The sequence below is a fragment of the Saccostrea cucullata genome, unplaced genomic scaffold, assembly GCF_032062105.1.
Source record: "Saccostrea cucullata isolate Sc308-1 unplaced genomic scaffold, CSIRO_AGI_Scuc_v1 ctg64, whole genome shotgun sequence".
In the NCBI taxonomy this organism is placed as follows: domain Eukaryota; kingdom Metazoa; phylum Mollusca; class Bivalvia; order Ostreida; family Ostreidae; genus Saccostrea; species Saccostrea cuccullata.
Window position 1 is genome coordinate 331,528 of NW_026937285.1, and position 22,108 is coordinate 353,635.

A 22,108-nucleotide genomic window follows, 5' to 3' on the forward strand; every position below is an offset into this window, starting at 1 on the left:
TCATGGCTTTAATGCTAGTGTAAACACGGATTATAACATCCACCACGAAACGTGTTAATTGCTTTGAAGTAACTCAGGTAATTATGTGTGGCCGGATTGAGGAATGATTACCGTTAATTATAAGTTTCATCTTTCCTGGACTACACAGAATTTTTTCTAATGAATTTATTAAAGAAGATGGGACTAAAATTTTACAAAAAGATTTTTCCGGATTAGACAAATTTTACTGTATATTCCTATATAAAACTTTGATCGGCCATTTTGGCCCCACCCTAGCCCCAGAGGTCATGATTTGAACAAATTTGAATCTACACTACCTGAGGATGATTCCAAATGAGTTTCATTTATCTTGGCCCAGTGGTTCTTGAGAAGAAAATTTTTTAAAATGCAATTAATTTTTTCAGTATTTCATAATTATCTCCCCTTGGAAAAGGGTGTGGCCCTTCATTTGAACAAACTTGAATCCCCTTCACCCAAGGATACTTTGTGCCAAGTTTGGTTGAAATTGGCCCAGTGGTTCTTGAAAAGAAGATGAAAATGTGAAAAGTTTACGACAATGACGACAACAACAACAACAACAACGACAGACAACAGACAAATTTTGATCAGAAAATCTCACTTGAGCCTCGGCTCAGGTGAGCTAAAAAGAGAGGAGGGGAAAATAATGAACTGGTACATGAGTTACAAAAAGTCTAACCTGATCCATTTTTTTCTTCTTAGCTATAAATTGTCACTTTATCAGAGTATAATACATTTGCAGAAGGTACAGAATCATAAATTTGACAATAAAATGAAATTATAGTGGCAAAAATTTTAAAATCTTTATTACATGTACTAGAACCAAATCACAAGATCTTTATTCCTAAATCTTTATATTTTGAACAATAATTTCAATTCATAGTCATTTTACTACAATAAGAGTGGGATTGAATAAGTTCAGATCATTCCTCAAAATACATATTAACTTGTATATTGGAGGGGGGAGGGGAACTGAAAGGTCTTCTTCTTTAAAATTCATAGCTTTGTCTCCAAATGTAAATATTTACAATTCTTGGCACAATGACAAGCAAGTGCACAAAAATAAACATGACCACAGATAATAGAAACAGGTAACATATAGAAACTACTGGGTATTCCCTACCACTCCTGTATCACCTATGTATATATTTACTATCTGTTGACCTGTGCCCTGTAAATAACAGCTTCATACCTGTGTTACTGTTGATGAGTTGTAAAACCAGAGGCCGCCTAGTCACTATGCCAGACCCTCGGGGAAGAAAATCTCTGTAAAAAACAAATCATATCATACTACAATACTGTATAACATTTTCATATGATTTTTTACATATAGAACATATAGCAGTGAATTAATCTTAATCAGCCATTGCCTGAATATTGTCAACAGTGGTCAATTAATCTAGGTACAGTGTAGAAATGTACTTATGATTTTTTGGCAGCTAGATACCTTTCATATATCATTTAATGAATATGTATTAATTTTGTATTATAACTTCATGCTTGGTTACAATGATGTTATAAGTACACCCAATGGAACACGTGTTAATTCATAAAATAATCAACTTCACAGTTTATGCAAGAATTAACATGTGCTCTAACGAATTAATAACTTGAACCTCGTCATAAACGATGCTAAAACTACTCATCTATGCCTTAAAATAGCAATTATTGCATAATTATTGATACTATATCTATTTCCTTGTGTGCAATCTCTGATTAATTAAGTGTCATTGTAATATGTATACATGTATAACTGTTGATGCAATACACACTATCATTTGGCTTTCTGTTGTTTTATAAATCAAGAATTTATAAATGTTCATAATTTTTGGAGAGAGCTTACACAAACATTTTTGTCTATACGTGTGATGTACTATTTAAATTTACATACAAATGTAAAACATATAAAACATACCCTTATCCCCAAAAAAGGGGGGGGGGTGGTGACCAGAATTGATTTATGAGGACTCAACTTTGATCATGAGAAATAAGGAACACAGACACTTTTATCGTGATATCTAAAAATAATGTTTCTTTCCAGCAGGGCTTACTTAATATATTAATTAAAGGAAGTTAAACATTGTTTCCTATGATACTGAAGCAGGAAGTCTGTCTCAGACAATTATGTTGTCATGCAGGGCTGTCTGTGAGATGCGGAATATTTGAACAAAAAACATTGTCGTAAAATGTAGTTATATTCTTTCAACAGCTAAGATTTCAACTGAAGGCATAGTTTACACCTCTTCTTCCAATTGGAGGTGCTCTTGCTTTTGATTTTTTTTTGTAAGCAGTGTGCATGACAAGAAAGTCTTTCTAAGTAAAAGACATTACCCCCCGGTAAGTTAACAAAAATAAATTACACAGCTAGTAACACTAATTTTGGTAACTTCCTGTTACATTGCAAATTCTTCCTTCTTCTTATAAAGTGAGAGATGTAATTACAATAGGGTTTATTTTTTGCATAATCTATGATGAATTTATCAAAACAAATGACTTATTTTTTCATGACTTAAAATCAGAGCCAAATAGAGGCAATTTCCCCTTAGGAATTGTGGTCATCTTCCTCTGAAATTAATAATGTGTATTACCAATTATTAAGATTTAAATGTAAAATTTTACCCAAAATGGACAAATGTTAAAGGGTGTTCAACTTTAATATGCTTAAAAAACTGGTTCCAATTTAATGTACCGGGTACATGTTAATTCCTGAGATTCAAATTTTTTATATGAATTTTCCAAGTTATAAAGATTTTTGAATTTGCAACAATTGAGACTCCATTCAATATGCAATCCATGTATCAAATATGGAATGGTCTTTTTTGCAACCTTTTAAGGATATGCATTATCAAATATGGAATGGGATATTTTGCAACATTTTATGACAGTGACTATGCTGCAAGATTCCACGAATAATTGGATGACCCCAGAAATTACCCATAATACAGTATTAATCAGTAGCTATCCTTTTTTCATATTACCCAATCCAACAGATGCATAAATACACATCTTGACATTGAATTACGTTTTTAATGGGAATGTAATCAAAATGTCAACTATATAATTTCCCAGAAAACAGTTTGACTGGCATGATTTCCTATCATTTAGCCCTATGAGACCTGCATAAACAGAATCTTAATGTCCCTCCAAAATATCAATACTACCAGAGTAAAAAGGAGGCTGCTTTAGTGTACATATACATAACCGGTTCCTTAGTAAATCAATGCCCTGCTCCAATAGGCTCTGCAGAGCTGTAAGATTACTCAATTCAAAGAGCTGTAGTAGATTTTATTGACTATTGTGGAGGTCAGGTTCATATCTGATCACTCCCAGTGTAACCAATCAAAGTCAATATTATGATGGGGTATCGGTAGTTCAGAGGGGGAAAAAGGTAATTAAAACCGACAACATGATAAAAATTTCCTTATTTTACTTTATGGGTGGATCAACAATACACTGTACTGCACTGCCATGTGACTGGTATTCAAAATAAAGAAAGCATTCCAATGACAACTATGTTTGCTTGCATCATACATCTATTCTTTCTACAAATATTTAATACTACATCATATATTTGGAAGCTATGAAATTTAATATTATACTATACTGAAAATCAAGACTATTTATCTGGCCCTTAAGTATTAAATGCAAATATTTATGTAAAAACATCAATAACTCTCGACAAAGACTTTCTACTTCCTAACCAATTCCTAAATATCAGCAGATCAATACCTTAGTTTTTCAATCATAGGTTTAACAAGAAGAAAAAGATGTCCAAAGAAAATGTTTATCAGAACAGAGCACATTTCTCTGCTTAGTATGAGTGTGTATGAAACACTTAAAAAAGAAATAAATTAAAAAAAATAAACACAAAACAGGGAAAAAAATCTTCAACTACTAATACAAGCAGATCGTTCAAAATCTGTCAGAACCTGGTAATTCAATCTGCCTGAAATCAAAATTGTTCTTTCCAAACTTTCATGGAGAAAAATCTATTTAATGATTTTAATTTAAATTACAGGTAAAATTACATGTACATTGTAAAATGTGCCTCTTATTTTTTTCCCAAAACACAGCCTGTTTAAAAAAGTTTTGAAAGCTTGTCACAAGATTCTGATGCTTTCATTTAAATAAACATATTAGTGTCTTACTATATGAAGATTTTGAATATAACCAAATGCTGTCTAGATAATTTAAATATCCAAAGACATCTACATTATGTTTGGAAATTGCTAATGAAAAATCATGAATCATCTATATTTTAACTTTATCCTAGATAAAGGTCCATGACCTTGTTACCGTGACCTTGAATAAATATCATGATAGACCATATATAAGAGACATAACCTTTTATAAGATCATAATATATATGACGATGAATACAAGTTTTGTTCATAAGCAACATAATTCAAAATTTTGAAATAAGGAATAAGTATATTGAAAATCATAGTGTTTGTTGATTTTTCATTTGTTTTTAGCATCTATTTGTTAAATTTATCTCCAATCACAAAATTGATTCCTGCATGTGGATTTTAAATTTTTTTGAATATAGTTGACTGTTGAAAGGATGTGTGTACCAAATGACTCGGAGATAGAAATTTTAAATGTTGAAGCCCTAAAGACCTAGCAAATTTAACCTTAGTTGTCTGTGTACCTAAATGAACCACTTAAGAGTATGAAGTGTGGATATATATACTAAATCCAATCATAATCATGATAATATAGATCTACACACTTATACAGATTGGTCAGAATACACCCTTATATTCTCTGTATAAGTAGTGGATCATTTGGACAGGTGTAAGAGATTTGAAATATTAATTAAAATTGATGGTATTCTATAAAGATTAATAAGCAGTTAATGGGAATGAGTTATGTTTATATTATTGACAATAACATTGCATATCTATAATTTTAATTTAAATTCTTTAAAAAAAAATAATAATGCTATGGCCATAACAAAAATATTCCTAGATTCTCATCCCCGCCCGCCCCGATTTTATACCCCCGCCTCGATTTTTTTTATTTCTGTTTTTCCTCGTCTAAATTCTATCTAATATAAATCCCGCGAAACATCGACATGATTTTGAAAGCTGAAAAGATGGTAATTGCTGTAATACATGCGTATATATTTTAAACCACAGGGACTTGCTCCTGGCATGTAAAAAATATTTATAAAATTGAAAGGCTTCATAAGCAACAGAAAAACAATTTCAAAAGATCTGCAAATAGGTCAAGTATGACTCCAGTAGCATAATAATAAAATTTAAAAAAATAGTCTTAACACAAATACAGTATAGGGCCTGATAGCCTTGTGTCATTTTTTTGACAGCATTTATTCATTAACATCGTCAGAAATGTCCATCCTCTATATCAATCTAATTTCTTTTCAGTCAATCGAAAACATATGAAGGGTTTCATAAATTATTTTAATTAATTGCCATTGTCAGAGTGTTGTTCTGTTGAATAGTTTTTTAACTACAACCATGACTCTAATGTTACAAGTACGATCGACTTACGATAAGGCGCGGTAAACAAATGGATGTGTGTACCGTAATACTGGCATTACTGGTCAATATCGTAGGTTGTTCGGCTAAAATTGGATTGAAGCTCGTAAAAGTAAAGCTAAGATTAAGAAATTCAATCTTTATAGTCTTGTTGTATTTGTGTTTATTTTGTAATTATTTTACCTATTTAAGATTGTTTGTATTGAAGTCCCAAAATGTGATTCATATATATATAGTAGAAATTCATCCGCAACAACCATAACGTTTTTCTTGCTTAAAAATTAAACATAATATCGTTGTTTTGTAGTAGTATTAATTGAAGATACAATTGATTTAATTTTATATTCAAGCTATTATTCATTGTGAACTTTGAATAATAAAAAAGAAATTGGTTTACAGCTGTTGCTATTTTCTAGAGATGACACGTTGTAAACCTGACTGAATATAAAAAACGATAACCCTAGTAGTAGGGTTATCGTTTTTTTTTTTTTTTTATAAATATTTTTTACACGCCAGGAGCAAGTCCCTGTGTTTTAAACAAGGGTCATTGGTTGAAAAAGATTGGTGATGATGTGAAGTAAGAGATGATTGAACCTTTACTATGACTTTTATTCGGGTATTGTAGATAAAATTACACCGACTGACCAGGTCAATAAAAAATCTGCAAAATTGAAAAAATAAAAAATATAAAATAAAAGCCGCCCGCCCGCCTCGATTTTTAAAAAAATTCGCATGAGAATCTAGCAATTTATTTATTATGGCCTATTGGCAATAAATTTATACAAAAAATCAAGCATAGTAAGATGGTAAGTTAGTGTATGTATATTGTATTTTTCAAAAATGGTATAGAACTTTTTAGTTGATTAAATTATCTACTTCAACCAAGGTTATCCCAGTGAAAGTTTATGGGCAGACTTTGGATGTGAAAGCTTTACTTTGTGAAGCTGGAGTACATTTAATCTCGGCAAAAATCGTCTAGACTAAAAATTATGGACAGAGGTCTGTTTGGAATCTTAGACCAGTGCTACACAAAGTGATTCAGGAAATCTTGCCCTGACTTTGACCGCTTGTTTTGACCAATACCTGCTGAAAATAATTCCCCGAAAATTGCTGGAACTCTTCAGTGTCAGAGGTTTAAGGATGAATGTGTAATTGAGTGCTATGAAAAATTCACAAATGATTTTTGTTGAATTTAACTCTTTTAAAGATAATAAAAGTTGTAGAGTGTTAGAGTTAAAAGAATGTCCAAAGCAAAAAGTTGAAGCAGGTGGAAAATTTATTTCAGTCTGACCTAACAAGCAAGATTTCTTGAACACTTTGTGTGGCACTGGTCTGAAAGTAGAAAGAGACCTGTTCAAACTCTTGAGTCTCGACAATCTCACTGACATTAAAGTAAACAGTCTGTTTAACTCATCACTGACAATGTTAAAAATAAATAATGTTTACAACACATGATGCCACACGCGACACAGTATTAGTGAATTTAGTTCACATTTGTACAAAAACAATCATTACAATATTATATATATAGGTCTCAGTTGAATGAATGTATGGTACTTGATTAGTTGAAAGTATATTTCTGAATGTAATGTTATATATTATTACTGAATGAAGTTAATCACTGTGATATAATGACATGTATCTTACACATGTCAAATCATGAATGTCCTGCATATTGTAAATAACACGCCAGCTAAATTCTGATACGCCCCCTAGGTTCACAAGATATCAACAAAAAAACTAAATTAAAACTTTTCTTTCTAAACTTAAACAGAAAACTTAACAAAACATACAACAGCTACAAACTTAAGCATAAACAATATGTTTAAAAATGACCTGATGGTTCATCTTGCATAATAGTTTACCTGCCCACAAAATTTTCTAACACTGAACTTTTCCCCGCACTCTGGCTACCGACTACGGCAATTTGGGGTAGATCCAAGGAAAGTGGAAGGCCTAAGGATGCGAAGGCATCTTGCAGCTTATTCACAATAGGAATAAGCTGCTCCATACCGACATTTCCGGCCATTTTTGCGCTTTGTTTTGGGTAGTCTGTTGACAGTCCGAGTTCAATTCATGGCGGAAGCTGAAATAATGAAAGTCCCCGTATATCATTGAAAATTAAAAAAAATATATTTATTTAATAATTAATTCTTAATAAGCAATTCTATGTATAAAAAATTAATTTTAAGATAAAAAAAAATGTTACTGACTGCATAAATATTTGAAATAAAACCGATCGATTAAAAAAGGTTTGTTGTTAAAGGGTAGATAACTCTTGATGGCCTTTGACTCAGGTGTATTTGGAGTTATTACTCATTTCCACCTGTGAGTGAGTTTCAAATCCTGTGGATTATGTCAACATCTATTAAAAGAATCTTGTCATTTTTCTCTGAATTTCTACTTTAAAAGATTTAAAACAGTTGTGAACTTTTTTTTTAATTTTCTACAGAAAAAGGCATTCCAGTGCTCCATTACTTTAAATTGCTAGGTTTACCCCTATATTGAGCTTATTTTTGGAATAGTTTTTTAAAAAATATATTATCAACAATACTTGATTTTGATTTGAAAGGATTTTTTAGTCAGATCATTTGTTTTATGCTAGTACGTGGCATTTTTACTAAGATTAGGTCTTCCGCGGGAAATTTTTTTCAAGTTATCACGGGAAAAAAAATTAATAAAAGTATACGAATCACGACATCATATGCATAGGTCAGTGTGCGGCGGGAAGGGGCAACAAACAGGTGCATTTTTATTAATTTTGTGGTCAGTTCTACATTTTCCAGGACAATATCAATAATTCATTTCCAGTAAACCCCACACCCCTATCAAGAGATCGTTCTTGTATATAAAGCACAGTCGATATACACCAGCTTGTAACAGTTTATGCAACTATAATGTATTTGAAAGCATAATAAACCGACTGTATTTCAAAATGAATTCTACAGAGTTCTCCATAGTTTTTTTTCTTCAAAAAGTATAAGAAATTTGACGCCGGGTAACTTAGTTGTAAGATTTAAAAAAATAATAATTAGTTACAGGACACAGTAAAATTTAAAATTGAATTTTTGTAATTTACAATTAATTATAAATAAATCAAAGTTTACATAATTAACAAAATTATTTATATATTATACAGTTATACACAAGGATTTGCGAAAATGCTTATAAATATTTCTATTATGTATAGAATTTCTAACAAAAAAATAACAAGCAAATTCAAAAGATTGTGGTCCCCCGCTTTCGGTGTCTTTGTGGGTGAGATGTCATTTTTATGAAATATTGTCTCAAATATGGCTAAGATTAAAGTTTTTCACAGGTACAGAAATTTCCAAGATCAAGGTCAAGGTTATGGGTATCCAATGAAAGGCCTTGCCACAAGAAATACATATGTGAAATATGAAAGTCCTAGTTTTTATCATTTAAAGGTTATGGCCAAAGTAAAAGTTCAGAATTTTTGTGTAAAACTGGGTCAAACTCCAAGGTCAAAAGGTCAAATTTGGTGGTACCCTAAGAAAGGTCTAGTCACGAGGAATATACATGTGAAATATGATAGTCATAGCTCCACTAAATCAAAATTTATGGGCAAGGTTAAAGTTTTTGAGACGGACGGACAGACAGATTGACGGAGAGGCGGACAGACGGAGAAACGGACAGACGAATGAGATTTATATAATATCCCCTCGCTTTCGCGAAAGCGGGGGACAAAAAGAGAAAGGACATGAGAGCCTCGGAGAGAGAGAGAGAGAGAGAGAGAGAGAGAGAGAGAGAGAGAGAGAGAGAGAGAGAGAGAGAAAGAGAAGGGGGCGGGGAATAGAGACTATTTAGGACTTCGATATTTCAATTACAAATTGTCGAATTTGTTTTAAACATGAATTCAATTACATAAAGAAACTAAATTCTTTATTTCAAATAATTTTTTTAATAATACAGACGTGTTGAATTTGTTATGACAAAATATTAAATACAATTCGACAATTCTTTTAACGAGATTAATTCATTTCAAGAATTCTCAGATCTGTTATCTAAATTTAACATTTAGGGCCTTTTGAAAGATATTCAAGATCAAATTTGATTTGTGATAACAGATTTAATAATTCTTCTAAACAACTTCAATTTAAAACACATTTTGGAATTCATTATATATGAAATTCAACAATTCTGTTAGTATAACTCTTTGTATTTGCTATTACTGATTAAAAAAATATATAATTTCTTTTATTCCTTTTCCTAAATTTGATTTGATAATTCGTTTTATATACCGAATTAAAAAAAATATCTATACATAGATTCTAAATGAGAGAGAGAGATAAGATTTAATCATTGCTTGTGAGTACACTCGTAAAAAAAATTACGTAATGTATGTTAATTTTTTTTTCAAAGAAATACAGTATATATGATGAAAATTAATGATGCTAAGTAATTACTGCAATGGAATTCATAAGCATAGTGTTTTCCGTGACGACGTGAGGTTAACTGTACAATATTCTGAGATGAGGGGTCAGCAGTATCTTGTAACAGATTACCTGTCAGGTACATTCACACATCACAAGAGTCATACAGAAAACGTACACAGAATAATTGTCAAAACAGGAAATTTACAGCGTCCAGCTGACCATCGTTAGGCATTGTTTTATAGCCACAGAGCTGAAAAATGCAACAAAATACCATTAGGATGACCTTCAGAGGGTGAAAACTGTTGAATGAAATAAGTATTTACATATATACAAGGGTTTTCCCTTCAAAACAGACGGGAAACATGCAAAATTCTGCGTGATGACTGAAGATGCCAACAGAAATAGTTTTTATCTCTGAACTTTGCCAGTTTCCGACAGACCAGCTGATGGGGCAAAGTCAAGAAAATGATCCAGCTGTGATTAATGTCCACTCTGATCCGAGTATTTATGGGTAACAATTAGATGTCTGAAAGAGAAGACTGCGGACGCAGTGGTTATCTCCTCCGTAATAACTAACGTAAACATTAGAACACAGGTCTCCATGGACATTAAAGCCAAGATTTGAATGGCGAGGAGGTCATTTACAGTTTCCGTATTATAATTAGTTGAAAGGAATTTAAAAGAAATTATTTGCAGTTGATTTGCACACAGCATGATGATGAACTGTGTGGTTTGTGACTGACCGCACTTGCTGACCACAGTGAATGTCCCGACTCGTAAGAGAGTGTTCAAAAACGATGGAAATCAGGGTACTATCTTGCGGGGGGTCATGGTTTATTTTGTGCACCGCCTTAATTTTTGTGGGAACTTCCAATGGACATTTACAAGAGGAATGGAAAAGCTACGTTGACGTCCAACTTCGATTTTTACGCTCAGAAATTTTACAGTATGTAAAGGACCACACTCTAATAATAAAGACTCTGTCTGCCCTGAATTGGCATTTGCGGACTCTCAAAATGGACATCAAACAACTGGAAGCTGGGAGAAGTATCCTAAAAGCACGGATTGACTACTCAATATCTAATGTTTCTCATCACATTGACAGTATAGAGGACAAATTAAAAGATTTGGAAGGACTTATAGCAAGTCATCAATTGTCAACTATATCACCTGACACAGGATCTTTAGAGAGTTCAGAAACTGTACAAAGACCGGCTCTGTCAAGTACGCCTAAACCGACGACAACAACGCTTAAACCGACGACGACAACGCCTAAACCGACGACGACAACGCCTAAACCGACGACAACGAAAAAGCCTACAACGCCTAAACCAGTGGGTCCAAGTAAGGAGAAATAATTTTGAGATTCTTGTTGAAAAAATAAAGAGTGTTTTGAGAGATTTTCTTAGATTCTTAAACATTGTAAATGCTTCAGTGATTTGTATAGGGCTGGGCTACAAGTCATTAAACATTAAAAAGATGTCAAATTAAGACCCCCTTTCTGCTTCTTAGATTGAAATATAATGCAACACGCCTAAAATGCATGAAACAAAATGTGTAAATGATATAATTTCAATATTTTTGGCACAACATAAAAGCACACCCAGAGGTGATTATTTTTTTATTACACATGTAGATGTATATATTTTGTTATTTTACGCCAAGTCTCCAAACAACATGAACAATTTGCCCCTTCCCTTGGCATTCAAACATGACGTACAACGAATAATATAATATTTGCATCAAATTTGAATCAAAGCTTTGGTTGTCAGACCTGATTTGCTTTGTTGAAACATCTATAAAGTTAAAAAGACAACACACATGAGATGGACTTCGCAACAGTTTTATTAATATAATTATCTGTTATGAAAAGAATGAATTATGTCTACTAGAAAGTTGAAGTGGAAACAATTTATGATAAACCGTGTTGGCCATGAACCGGGGGGTAAACATGAAAGAAGAGATTATTCAGGCAAAAATATATCAATTACAGCTGATGTATATAAATATATCTGGCAATTGGATGTACACAACACAAATTGTAATCGAGAGGTCGAAAAAGTTCTACGATGATAAACTCGATGATTTATGATTTTTCCAGCATTTTATCTTCTCCTCAATGCCACGGATTGATGTGGATCGACTTCTGAAATTCCATGAATTGATTTTGATTGAGTTGTGAATCTTTGCAGCCATCATCGGCCAATTTACTAACAATTTTAGCTTGGTCGTCGCATGGATGCACTCCCTTCAGTGGTTTCTAGGAAAAGATAAAAGTTATTTCTTATTGCTATTTATAAAGAACCCCAAGACTGCAGGAATTTCGGTTGTAGAAAATGAAGAGTAGTGGCTATGGTGATTTTAGTTTGAGTTTCAAAATATATAAATCTTATGAACATTATCAGGGGAAAATTAAGTAGTTTAACAATAAATAAACAATTAATAACCTTTAATAAGAAAAATAAACAAACAATCAACTAAAAAACTAATTAAAAAAAACGAAAGAACAAAAGAATGCATGAATAAATAACTAAATATTTGATACTTAAATTTTTTTACCTCAGCAAAAGGCAGTTTTATAGTATTAATTAAAATCCTTCAGAAATTAACCCCCCACCCCGTCAAGACAGTTGTCCAATATATATAATTTTTATTACAAACTTTTATATCTGATAATTTTTACAGTACTCAGACATAATCAGAAGTAGATAATAAAAATATATAACCATTGACTTTTCAGAACTTCGTCTGGCCGATGGGACAGACAATAAAGGCGGTCGAGTTGAGGTTTACTATAACGGACAATGGGGGACGGTGTGTGCTGATAACTTTGAACAATTCGAGGCAACGGTCATCTGTCGGATGCAGGGATTGTAAGTATTATGTACACTGAAAATTATAAGGGGGGGGGGTGAAAATTGTTCAAACTCCAAATTCGGTCCTTTTTTGGGGGAGGGGGTCTTAATTTCACAACCATTATTTAAACTCATAAATTACCAAATTATGCTTTAAGAAAAGGGAGGGGGGTCTTTCAATGTTCAATGTAAATTTTTTGAGGGCAAAAAGCCAGGCCCCTCGCCCCCTCCACCCCCTCACTCCGATACTACGTGCCTGCCACAACCATAATTATTTCAAGTGACTGATCACATAAATTACCAAATTATGCTTTGACCAAACTTAGAAAGCATCCTTTGGGGAAGGGGAATTTAAATTGTTAAAATAAAGGGCCAAGTCCCCGCACAAATGATTCAATGTAAATTTTCAAACTGGGCCAGAAAATACTTATGTAAGTCCTGGTATAGTGTAGATTCTAAATTGTTCAAAAGACCCCCAAGGGAAGGGCGGGGCCACAATGGGAAATCAAAGTTTTACATAGAAATATATAGGAAAAATCTTTGAAAATCTTCCTCTCAAGAACCACTGGGCCCCTTATGTCAGCATCTGGTATAGTGTAGATTTTAAATTGTTATCTACGGGCCACAATGGGGAATCAAAATTTTACATAGAAATATATGGAAAAATTTTAAACTGCCATAAGTTTTTTTTTCATTTAAAAATGATTTTATTAGATCTTTTTATAAGCATGATGTACATTTTAGAGTCCCATTAATGATGAAGAATTTATTTTCTAGTTCTGGCGGTTCTATCCGTGTGTACCGACAGTCGTTTGGACCTGGTAGTGGTCCAATATGGCTGAGCAACCTTAGGTGTCGTGGGAATGAACAATCCTTATTTGCCTGTGGATCAGCTGGTTGGGGTGTACACAACTGTGGTCATTATGAAGACGCAGGGGTCCAATGTTACTGATACCACTGTCCAGTTTGAGAAGGTCATGGACAGTTGTTGACCTTAATTCGATCAAGGTTATAATATGGGGACATGAAGGATAAAGTATGTCCTTTTATAAAATGACAAACTGAACAACTTTAATATATGTGTGTGAATGACTATTGCGCAATAGCATTGTATTTAAACTGAATTCAATGTTACTTTATTTTTAACCAAAAGATTATGTACACGTAGTATAAATCTATGTTTAATATCTTATATGTACATAGTTGCAGATCTGTAGCGTTATGGTTTTATATATTTGTCTTTGACCATAACGCTACAGATCCCGTAATGCAAAAAAAGGTGCAATTTACGGTGCAATATTTTTTGCGCACTTTTTGAGGAGAATCTCCACTTTCTAGCATTGTTTAAGGAAGGCCCACACTTTTACGGATCCGGTTCTAAATTTACACATCAATATAAAATTCTGATTTTCACTTTTCTATTGATATAAATCTTTTTGGGTGATTAAAAATGATTTAGCAAGTATATATTTGTTTATTATAGTGTTATTGTGCATATTAAGCATTTAATATACATTATTTATGGAAATTAACACTTTGCACTCTGTCCATAAGATCTATATGTCATTTACTACGTACACAGACACAAAATTCTTAATTGCTTTTATGGACCCAAAGCTTTTTAATTTTGTTTTTAGCAAACTAACCTGAAATCTATTTTTATTGATTTAGAGCCTATATCATCCATTTAATTTTTATTTTTTAAAAATTTTGCATTGAATGATTGAAAAAATTTATGTTCCAAAAATGGGGGTATACGTCTTCAAAAGACTGTTTTGTTAAAATTCTCTGGTCAACCATAATAAAGTAGCTGTTTTTGTTAACATTAGATATGATTCTTAATAGTTTTGAAGAAAAAATGGCATCTAAACATTTTGGATTTTGAGAAAAAATAAAAATAAAGATATTTTAAGATTTTTTTCTGAAAGACATGGACAGATTCAACACCAATTTGTTAATGTTTTGCAGTAAAGATTTCAAATATTCTCTTGGCAAATGAATATTTTTGATCTTCATAAGTTTTAACATAAATTCGATGTGATTAGGTGCATAACTAAGAGAAATATGATATCACACTTTTTTATGTTCAATTTTGGCTTTTGAGTGTTTAGAGGTATGTGCGATGAGACATGTTGTATGAAAATTAACCTGCAAAGATACGTCTTTTATGGGTGTTTTAGTAAGTTTAAGACTTGTTCAAGGTATTCAAATTGAAAAATTATCAGTTTGACAGAAAATTCTGAAAGTACGGACCTACCTTAATTAACAAACTTTCACTCTCCAATTCTAGACATATTCTGTATCCAATCTGTATATTTTATCCACCTCTCAACTATTTATAGTTCACAGTCTCCACAGGCAATAAACTCGCTTGAAGTGAATTTTCAGCAGTCTAACAAATAATTTTAATCAAGCGAGTTTATCACTTGTAGAGACACGACTATAAAGGATAAAACACACAGATTAGTTAAATAATGTGCCTAGAATTAAGGAGTGAAAGGTAGTTGATTGAACAATGCTAGAAAGTGGAGAAATTCTCCCCAAAAGTGCGCAAAAAATATTGCGCCGTAAATTGCACCTTTTTGTTTTACGGGATCTGTAGCGTTAATATGTACATGAATAATCAGCTTGGATTAAATTATCCAAAATCATAAAAATAAATAAATAAACCAAGATGTGTTTGTATGACACCGATGTTCCCACGTGACGTAGCTTGTGGCGAAGTTAAAGTTTCTCAAAAAAACAAGTACAACACTCAAACTGTTGTTTACCGAAGAAAAGACTTGTCTCAATAAACACATACACCAACCCTTCCAAAGTTATTGCCAAGGTTAATACATGTATATATATTTTTATGGGCCCGGGGCGTATATTGTTTTTGTCCTGTTTGTCTGTCTGTTGTCAACTTTAACATTCGCTGAACCGTGAAAAATAGAGACATATTTGTTATGCATACTCCACTAATTAAGTTCTTTCAAATAACATCAAGGTCATTGACCTTGTGACCTCGACTGTGACCTATATGCTAAAAATTTTCGAACTTTTGTCATAATTTTTTAACCATAGGAGATAAAGACTGTTGAGATACTCCATTAATGAAGCTCTTTTGAATAGTAACACCGAGGTCAATGACCTTGTGACCTTGACTGTGACCTTTATGCTAAAAATAGCTTTTTCAAACTTTGTTGCCACCGGGCGCAGTGTTTCACAAACACATCTTGTTTAATTGGTTAAACCCCAAGGTCAAGGTAATTTTTCAAAAGTATGGTACCCAGAGGAAGGTCTTTACACAAGAAATGCACATGAAAAATAAGTCATATATGGCTCCAATTGTTTTAAAGGTATGGCCAAGGTTAAAGTAGGTCAAACTCAAAGGTCAAAAGAACAAAATTGTTGGTATCCGAAGGATGGTCTTGACAAAAATACATCTCTAAGATAAAAAATAAAAAACTGTTAACTATGAACTGTTCAAAGGATATGGCAAAGTTTCAAGTTTTTGGACAGAAGGTCAGACTATAAGATTGGGAATTAATATTTACATCAAAGGAAAGGCCTTGTTGCACAATAAATACACATGTTTAAAGTATGATAATCAGAGCAAAAACTGTTCAAAAGTTATTGTCAAGGATAAATTTAGTTTGGATTTTTTTTAAAAGTGGGTCTTACTCCAAGGCCAATGTCAAGAGGTCAAAAATATGCAGTAAGGTTAACATTAACCCATTAGAGATACAGACGGACGGACAGGACACAAGCTATATATATCCAGGGACGTAAAAAGGGGAATATGTTTAACACATTTTGTTTTGGAAATTCAAATGCTTGCGGAATTGGCATTCGACCCTTCTCCCTAAAGTGAATAGACAACATAATTACGAGGGTTGTCCCGTAAAATCGTGGACAAGTTGTCTAGTGTAAAAAATAATTTTCACTGCGTTCTGAAATTTTCACTATTATTTAGTATTTATTTTAGCAATATACACAACAAATTTCAGATAAATATATGCATAAATAAACAAATTATGTGATTTTATGCCATGTATTGTATCACCTTACGGCGCATGGATTATAACGTCAAAGTGTCTAAAAGAGCGTCACCTTTTATATTTGCTGAAAATGAAGTTGGATGAGTCCGACTTAAATTTAGGAATTTCATTGATACACATTCTTCAGTCTCCATAAACAGTCGAAGAACCAATTGGCGCCCTCATGCGATCTTCTGAAGATTTATCAGTAAGTTACGGACAATATTCTCACCATCATTCAACTAATAGAAAATCTCATATCGGCGGTCTACTGTGACAGCGTCTTTTGCTATTACATTAGGAGATTGTCTGTATGTTTTGTACTCCCCATGGACTCGATCAAAAAAGACTTCGCTAAGAAAACTCCTATTTCATTTGTATACTTAAGATATGGTGATATTTTAATAATCTTTTTTTCTTCTATGGTCATTTCAAGTCTCTAAAGAGGTCATTACAACATCGAATTAAAACGGAACTGCTCTCCGGTGCGCCGTAACGTCATAAAACGTCGCCATTTTTCGTGTGTTGTGTTTACCACTTTCCCATTTCGAATGCCCGAGAAACTGCCAAAAATTAACCAAATGCCTTAAATTTTTTACAAAGACTACGAAATTGATTGTGGAATTACATTACGATAATTTTAATCCAAATCTTATGTATTTAAAACTTTTGTTTTGAATTCAAACTTGTGTATTCTTCAATAAAACCTTGGTTTTTTGTCCGTGCGCCGTAGGACAATACCCCATGCACATTCAAGCATAATAAAATCTTTATTTTTGCCTATATTTTATCAAAAAAATTATCATGCACTTTAATATGATAAATAAACATTTACTGAAATTTTCAGCTTAGTGCGCCCATCACTTTTCGAGAAAAACGCTTTGTCTACGATTTTACGGGACAACCCTCGTATGTACAAGTAATGGTTCGAAGATCGAGTTACCGCTCTTTGAAGTTATTCGATTTGTCAGTCACGTGCGCTGAGAAATTGTAAGACATACGTTTGACTATAGGTTATCTACATTCATAGATTTAAAGGGTATGTCCATACCAAATATTTGGAATGATATACAGTGAAAGTTATAAAACGGAAATATATATAAGAATTACCCCCCATTTTATATCGAAGATTTGGGTATATATAGTTTGTGCCCTGTCCATCCGTCCGTATGTCTAATGGGTTAATGTTAACCTTACTGTATACCATATATTTGACCTCTTGACCTTTTGAGTTTCATAGCTAATAAAATTAAATTTTTAACTTCGAAAATCCCGGGGGGGGGGGGCTGGATCTAGACTTCCTTCCTTAATATATATATATATAATATTAAATATAAAATTTATATTCATAAGTATATAATTTGTGTAACACCCCCCCCCCCCCCCCCCCCCCCCGCGAAAGAAGTTTAGGAGGTTATACTGGAATCACCATCATTTGTCTGTGTGTCCGTCTGCAGTCTGTAGACGAGATTTTGTCTGGATCGTTCCTCGATCAATTATTGCAAGGCTTTTTCTGAAAAGTTGCACTTATTATGCACCATAGAAATGTGTGCACCTGATATTTTCATCATGATTGGTTAATTTTTCTGCATTTTACAGGTGTCTTTTTTCATTTTGATCATTATCTTGTTTTTGTCCGACCTGTTCTCAGATACTATTGCATAGTTTTGTATGGAAATTTTAACACTCATTATTTACAATATAATGATGTGCACCTGGTATTTTCAACATTATTTGACAATTTTCTGCATGTCACAGGTGGGTTGTTGTTGTTGTTTTTTTTTTTGTTTTTTTTTTTGTCAATTTTATTGACTTAAGATTTCGACATAGCACTTCTGTACAAACATGTGAAATACAGCTTAAAACTATTCATAAAAACTTTTAAAAAAGCATCACCAAGTATTTAAAAATCGATTTTACATTACACAGCAGATAGTGAAATCCATTTTACCTTTGGGAGTAATGATTGGACATTCGTCCAGTTAAAGATTAATTAATAAGTTCGTGTGGGGAGCTGTTAGGGCGCATATCTGATCAAGCATGTGTTATCTATATCTTCTAGGAATTTGGCAAAAGAATTTAAAATCTCTGTTCTCTATTTCTCTTAACTGTAATTTATTGGCTGTCAATGTACGTATACATGTACTTAGTTTCTGGATGACCAGCATTTTATTTTTAAAATGAATTTGACAAAGTTATCAAGATTAATTTCATTTTGTATAATACATGATTTTTTAACAATCAATTTGCAGAGTGTCATGTCTCACATAGATGACAGAAAGTTGCAATTTATTTTTTCAAACATAAATGTTATTTAGAAAAACAATGTAATAACAATGTACTGGTATTAATGTTTTACATGTATTAGGTTGCATCTTAGTTTCATTCATTAAAAATACTAGTATAATGAGCAATATAATTTTCACTTTGAATTATAAGAAAATTGTGAACACCTTTAAGATCAATAATATGTTAGTGTATTGGCATCTTCTCTGAAAAAACCCACCCGCGGGGGGAGGGGTTATTTGTCTTAAAACTAATCGGACAGAAAATACATGTAAGTTTTGTGTGAAGGCATGCGTTCTCTGAACACTCCCCAGTTCAGCCTATAGGATAATGATAAATTTCAGCCGATCACTCAAAAAAGTTTGTTCCACATTCAGTTTAATTATTTAGACCAGCTCGATCTGAATTTCAATATCAAATGAACATATATCTATTAAAGATTCCTGTAAAAAAATAAATACTTTGGACTAAATTAGGATAACGCTGAGTAGATGAAAAGAAGTTACTCGTACACGTACATCAAGATTCTGTTGTGACGATGACAGATTCTTTTCACAAATACGTTTTAATACTTTTAATGGCTTTGTGCTCAATGTCTCGTATGATTACCCAATTTTACGCATGTATTTCAAGGTAACCCAACTCCAATTTCATTCGAGATATCACTTCAACAGTTTTTTTTTCGGATCCGAACAACCATCAAATAATATGACCGCTTTTCTTTACGTGTCTAATAAACCCAGGATTAATTTTCTTGTAATCTGTACATATGTAGCAAAGGTGCAGATCCGAAATGTTATGGAGTTAAAAAAGAAGTGAGAGTTTAAACAGCGACCAATGTTTTTTCCCCTTCTACTCTTTCAAGCCCTTGGCACTTGAACAATATCATTTTAAAGATTTTATTGTAAAGTTAAATCTAAATCTCACTAAGCACTCAAGCCGAATATTATGTTTCGTCAACAATCCCCCGCCTTTGGTTATGAAGTCTATGAAGATTTTTGTATTGTTATGACATAGAAAAGGAGAGAAAAATATTAGTAGATGTTGGTTTTATAATCTAAGCGAAGTATACGCCTAATTGCATTTTCGATATTTATACAGTCTTTGACTAGATTGTTAAGTGCAACAGGGAATATTAATCGCCTTATTTCACTCGTTAAGGGATTAACGGATTCATATTCGTGAATAATTCAGAGTTTAATTAACAGTTGGACAGAGCACAGACTTAGTATATATACGCCGTCTCTTGGAGACTTTATTACAAAAACTATTTGTGTATTCCGTGTAACATTTTGGAATTTTGACTGAAAAAATGGGAGAATTCAAAACGCCTTTCACTCGTATACTTTCACAGGATATAAAACACATTTACAGCGGATTTCCCCAGACAGTCACTTTAAGGTACTCCTCTCCATATCCGACACAGGACCAACTCCGACAGAAAGAGGACAGTCATGATTTGAAGACCAGTGTGCTGAGGTGTTCCGAATACGACAAATCTTACGGCTGTCTGATTCCTCGAGCACCTGCTTTTCGAATTCTCTCGCGACACGAAATCGACAATTTGGTAACCCGAGTCACAACTCCGACTGTTGCGAGTCGAGGTCTTAGCAACTCGAGTGACCAGGCGGTCGTAAACGAAAAACGCAGTAATTATCCAAAATATCTGGGACTGCAAAAAGTGGAGAAGGATGGATTAGTCGAGATTAATTCCCGAGTTGCTCGGCCGACGAAAATCAGTGAGATACGAAAACATCAAAACATTACTAAGCTCTCTGATATCAGTGTATGAATAATGATTGTGTAAAGAAGTCGTTGGAACTATTTTTTTCACTAAAGTGGATTCGCATTATAATGCAGGTTATGTAAGAAAACTGTGGAACTTATTGTTCGATGTGTCGACGGGTAAATTCAACTGTATTCTGTACTACCATATAATTATTGTGTGGAAATGAGATTGTGACTCTTAATGCAGAACTCTTTAAAAATGAAATATGTAAAAAAAAAAAATAAACATTTTTAGATATACTCCTGTTGAGGTTAATCTTGAATACCACCATCAAACGCATTAAACCTTTGATTTATGTATCTGACCTTGACTTTTGACTTCGAAATTGTTAATTAAAACACTTTTATCTTTGTTATTGTACAGTTGATTGTGGTGAGATTTTTTCTCCATTACCACCATTTGAATTAACTTTAAGGCATGAGCTGAAACTTATCATTAATAAATTCTCGACATGCTTATCAATATGACGATTTGACATGTCCGAATTTGGCTTGCATTCTTCGCCTTATTTATCTGCATTTAAATTTTAAAATAAGTTTATTTTAGAGAAAAAAAAACATCAGAGTTTAAGCAAAATTTGAGTAGAGGGTTTATGTACCTTAATTAATTTAATACATTTATTCATTTATCATATACACGTACAGGAAAATCAGGAGGAGGCGATTATAATAATAATGCCATTAAATTGACCTTTGACCTGTAAATATCGATATTGATAATAGTACATATACAGGAACATTTGATTCCTCTGGTTCTAACACCAAAGAAAGTACTCTAATTATGGAAAATTAATTAACTTAACTTTGCCATGTCCTCTCTTTGTTTTCACGTACATGTATATCTTTGCTGTGAAGGATTTTCCGATAAAAGAACGAGGGTGCATTTGATCTAGATTCGGCAGGAACCTGGAAGCACTTGAAAATAAAAAAATTCCTCGATCTAATAAATTAAATTTTAACTTTCTATTGATGAATCGAATTTGTGTGATATAGGAAAGGAATTAATTAAGGAAAGAAATCTCTTTTCCAATGCGTCTTGGCGTCAGACAGTACTTAATTAACCTAAGGCTTGTTGGACAAGTAGTTCAGGTGGCAGGAGACATATTTAAAATAAAATGTGCCAAGGAGGTAGACACACATGTACGAGGGGGCATCAAAAAGTTTGTATAGACTACTGTTGCACCATAGAACGAAAATCCTTTGAGGTGCATGAATGAATTTTCAGATATTTACTAAGC

General features: G+C 32.8%; 2 protein-coding genes across 11 annotated transcripts in view; one reads left to right on the forward strand and one right to left on the reverse strand.

The window, feature by feature from the left end:
* Positions 1-7,753, reverse strand: part of LOC134247726 (dynamin-1-like) — a 31,758-nt gene extending 24,005 nt beyond the window's left edge. For all 10 annotated transcript variants that reach the window (XM_062730073.1, XM_062730076.1, XM_062730081.1 and 7 more), the window contains exons 1-3: positions 7,736-7,753; positions 7,388-7,608; positions 1,211-1,284 (exon numbers count right to left, since the gene is read on the reverse strand). In XM_062730073.1, the coding sequence (XP_062586057.1) occupies positions 1,211-1,284; positions 7,388-7,551 (238 nt within the window). In that variant the 5' untranslated portion in view covers positions 7,552-7,608; positions 7,736-7,753. The remainder of the gene's footprint in view (positions 1-1,210; positions 1,285-7,387; positions 7,609-7,735) is intronic.
* Positions 7,754-10,716: 2,963 nt separating this feature from the next.
* LOC134247707 (soluble scavenger receptor cysteine-rich domain-containing protein SSC5D-like) lies at positions 10,717-13,743 on the forward strand. The gene is made up of 3 exons (XM_062730037.1): positions 10,717-11,263; positions 12,660-12,792; positions 13,552-13,743. Exons 1-3 carry the CDS (start codon positions 10,717-10,719, stop codon positions 13,724-13,726), a joined length of 855 nt encoding a protein of 284 aa, XP_062586021.1. The 3' UTR covers positions 13,727-13,743.
* The last annotated feature ends 8,365 nt before the right edge of the window (positions 13,744-22,108 follow it).

Excerpts from the sequence above, each read along its gene's own strand:
- LOC134247707 (XM_062730037.1), top strand. The coding sequence starts at position 10,717 with ATGGAAATCAGGGTACTATCTTGCGGGGGGTCATGGTTTATTTTGTGC. Across the intron at positions 11,264-12,659 it reads GCCTAAACCAGTGGGTCCAA|AACTTCGTCTGGCCGATGGG; the intron begins GTAAGGAGAAAT and ends TTGACTTTTCAG. Across the intron at positions 12,793-13,551 it reads ATCTGTCGGATGCAGGGATT|TTCTGGCGGTTCTATCCGTG; the intron begins GTAAGTATTATG and ends TTTATTTTCTAG.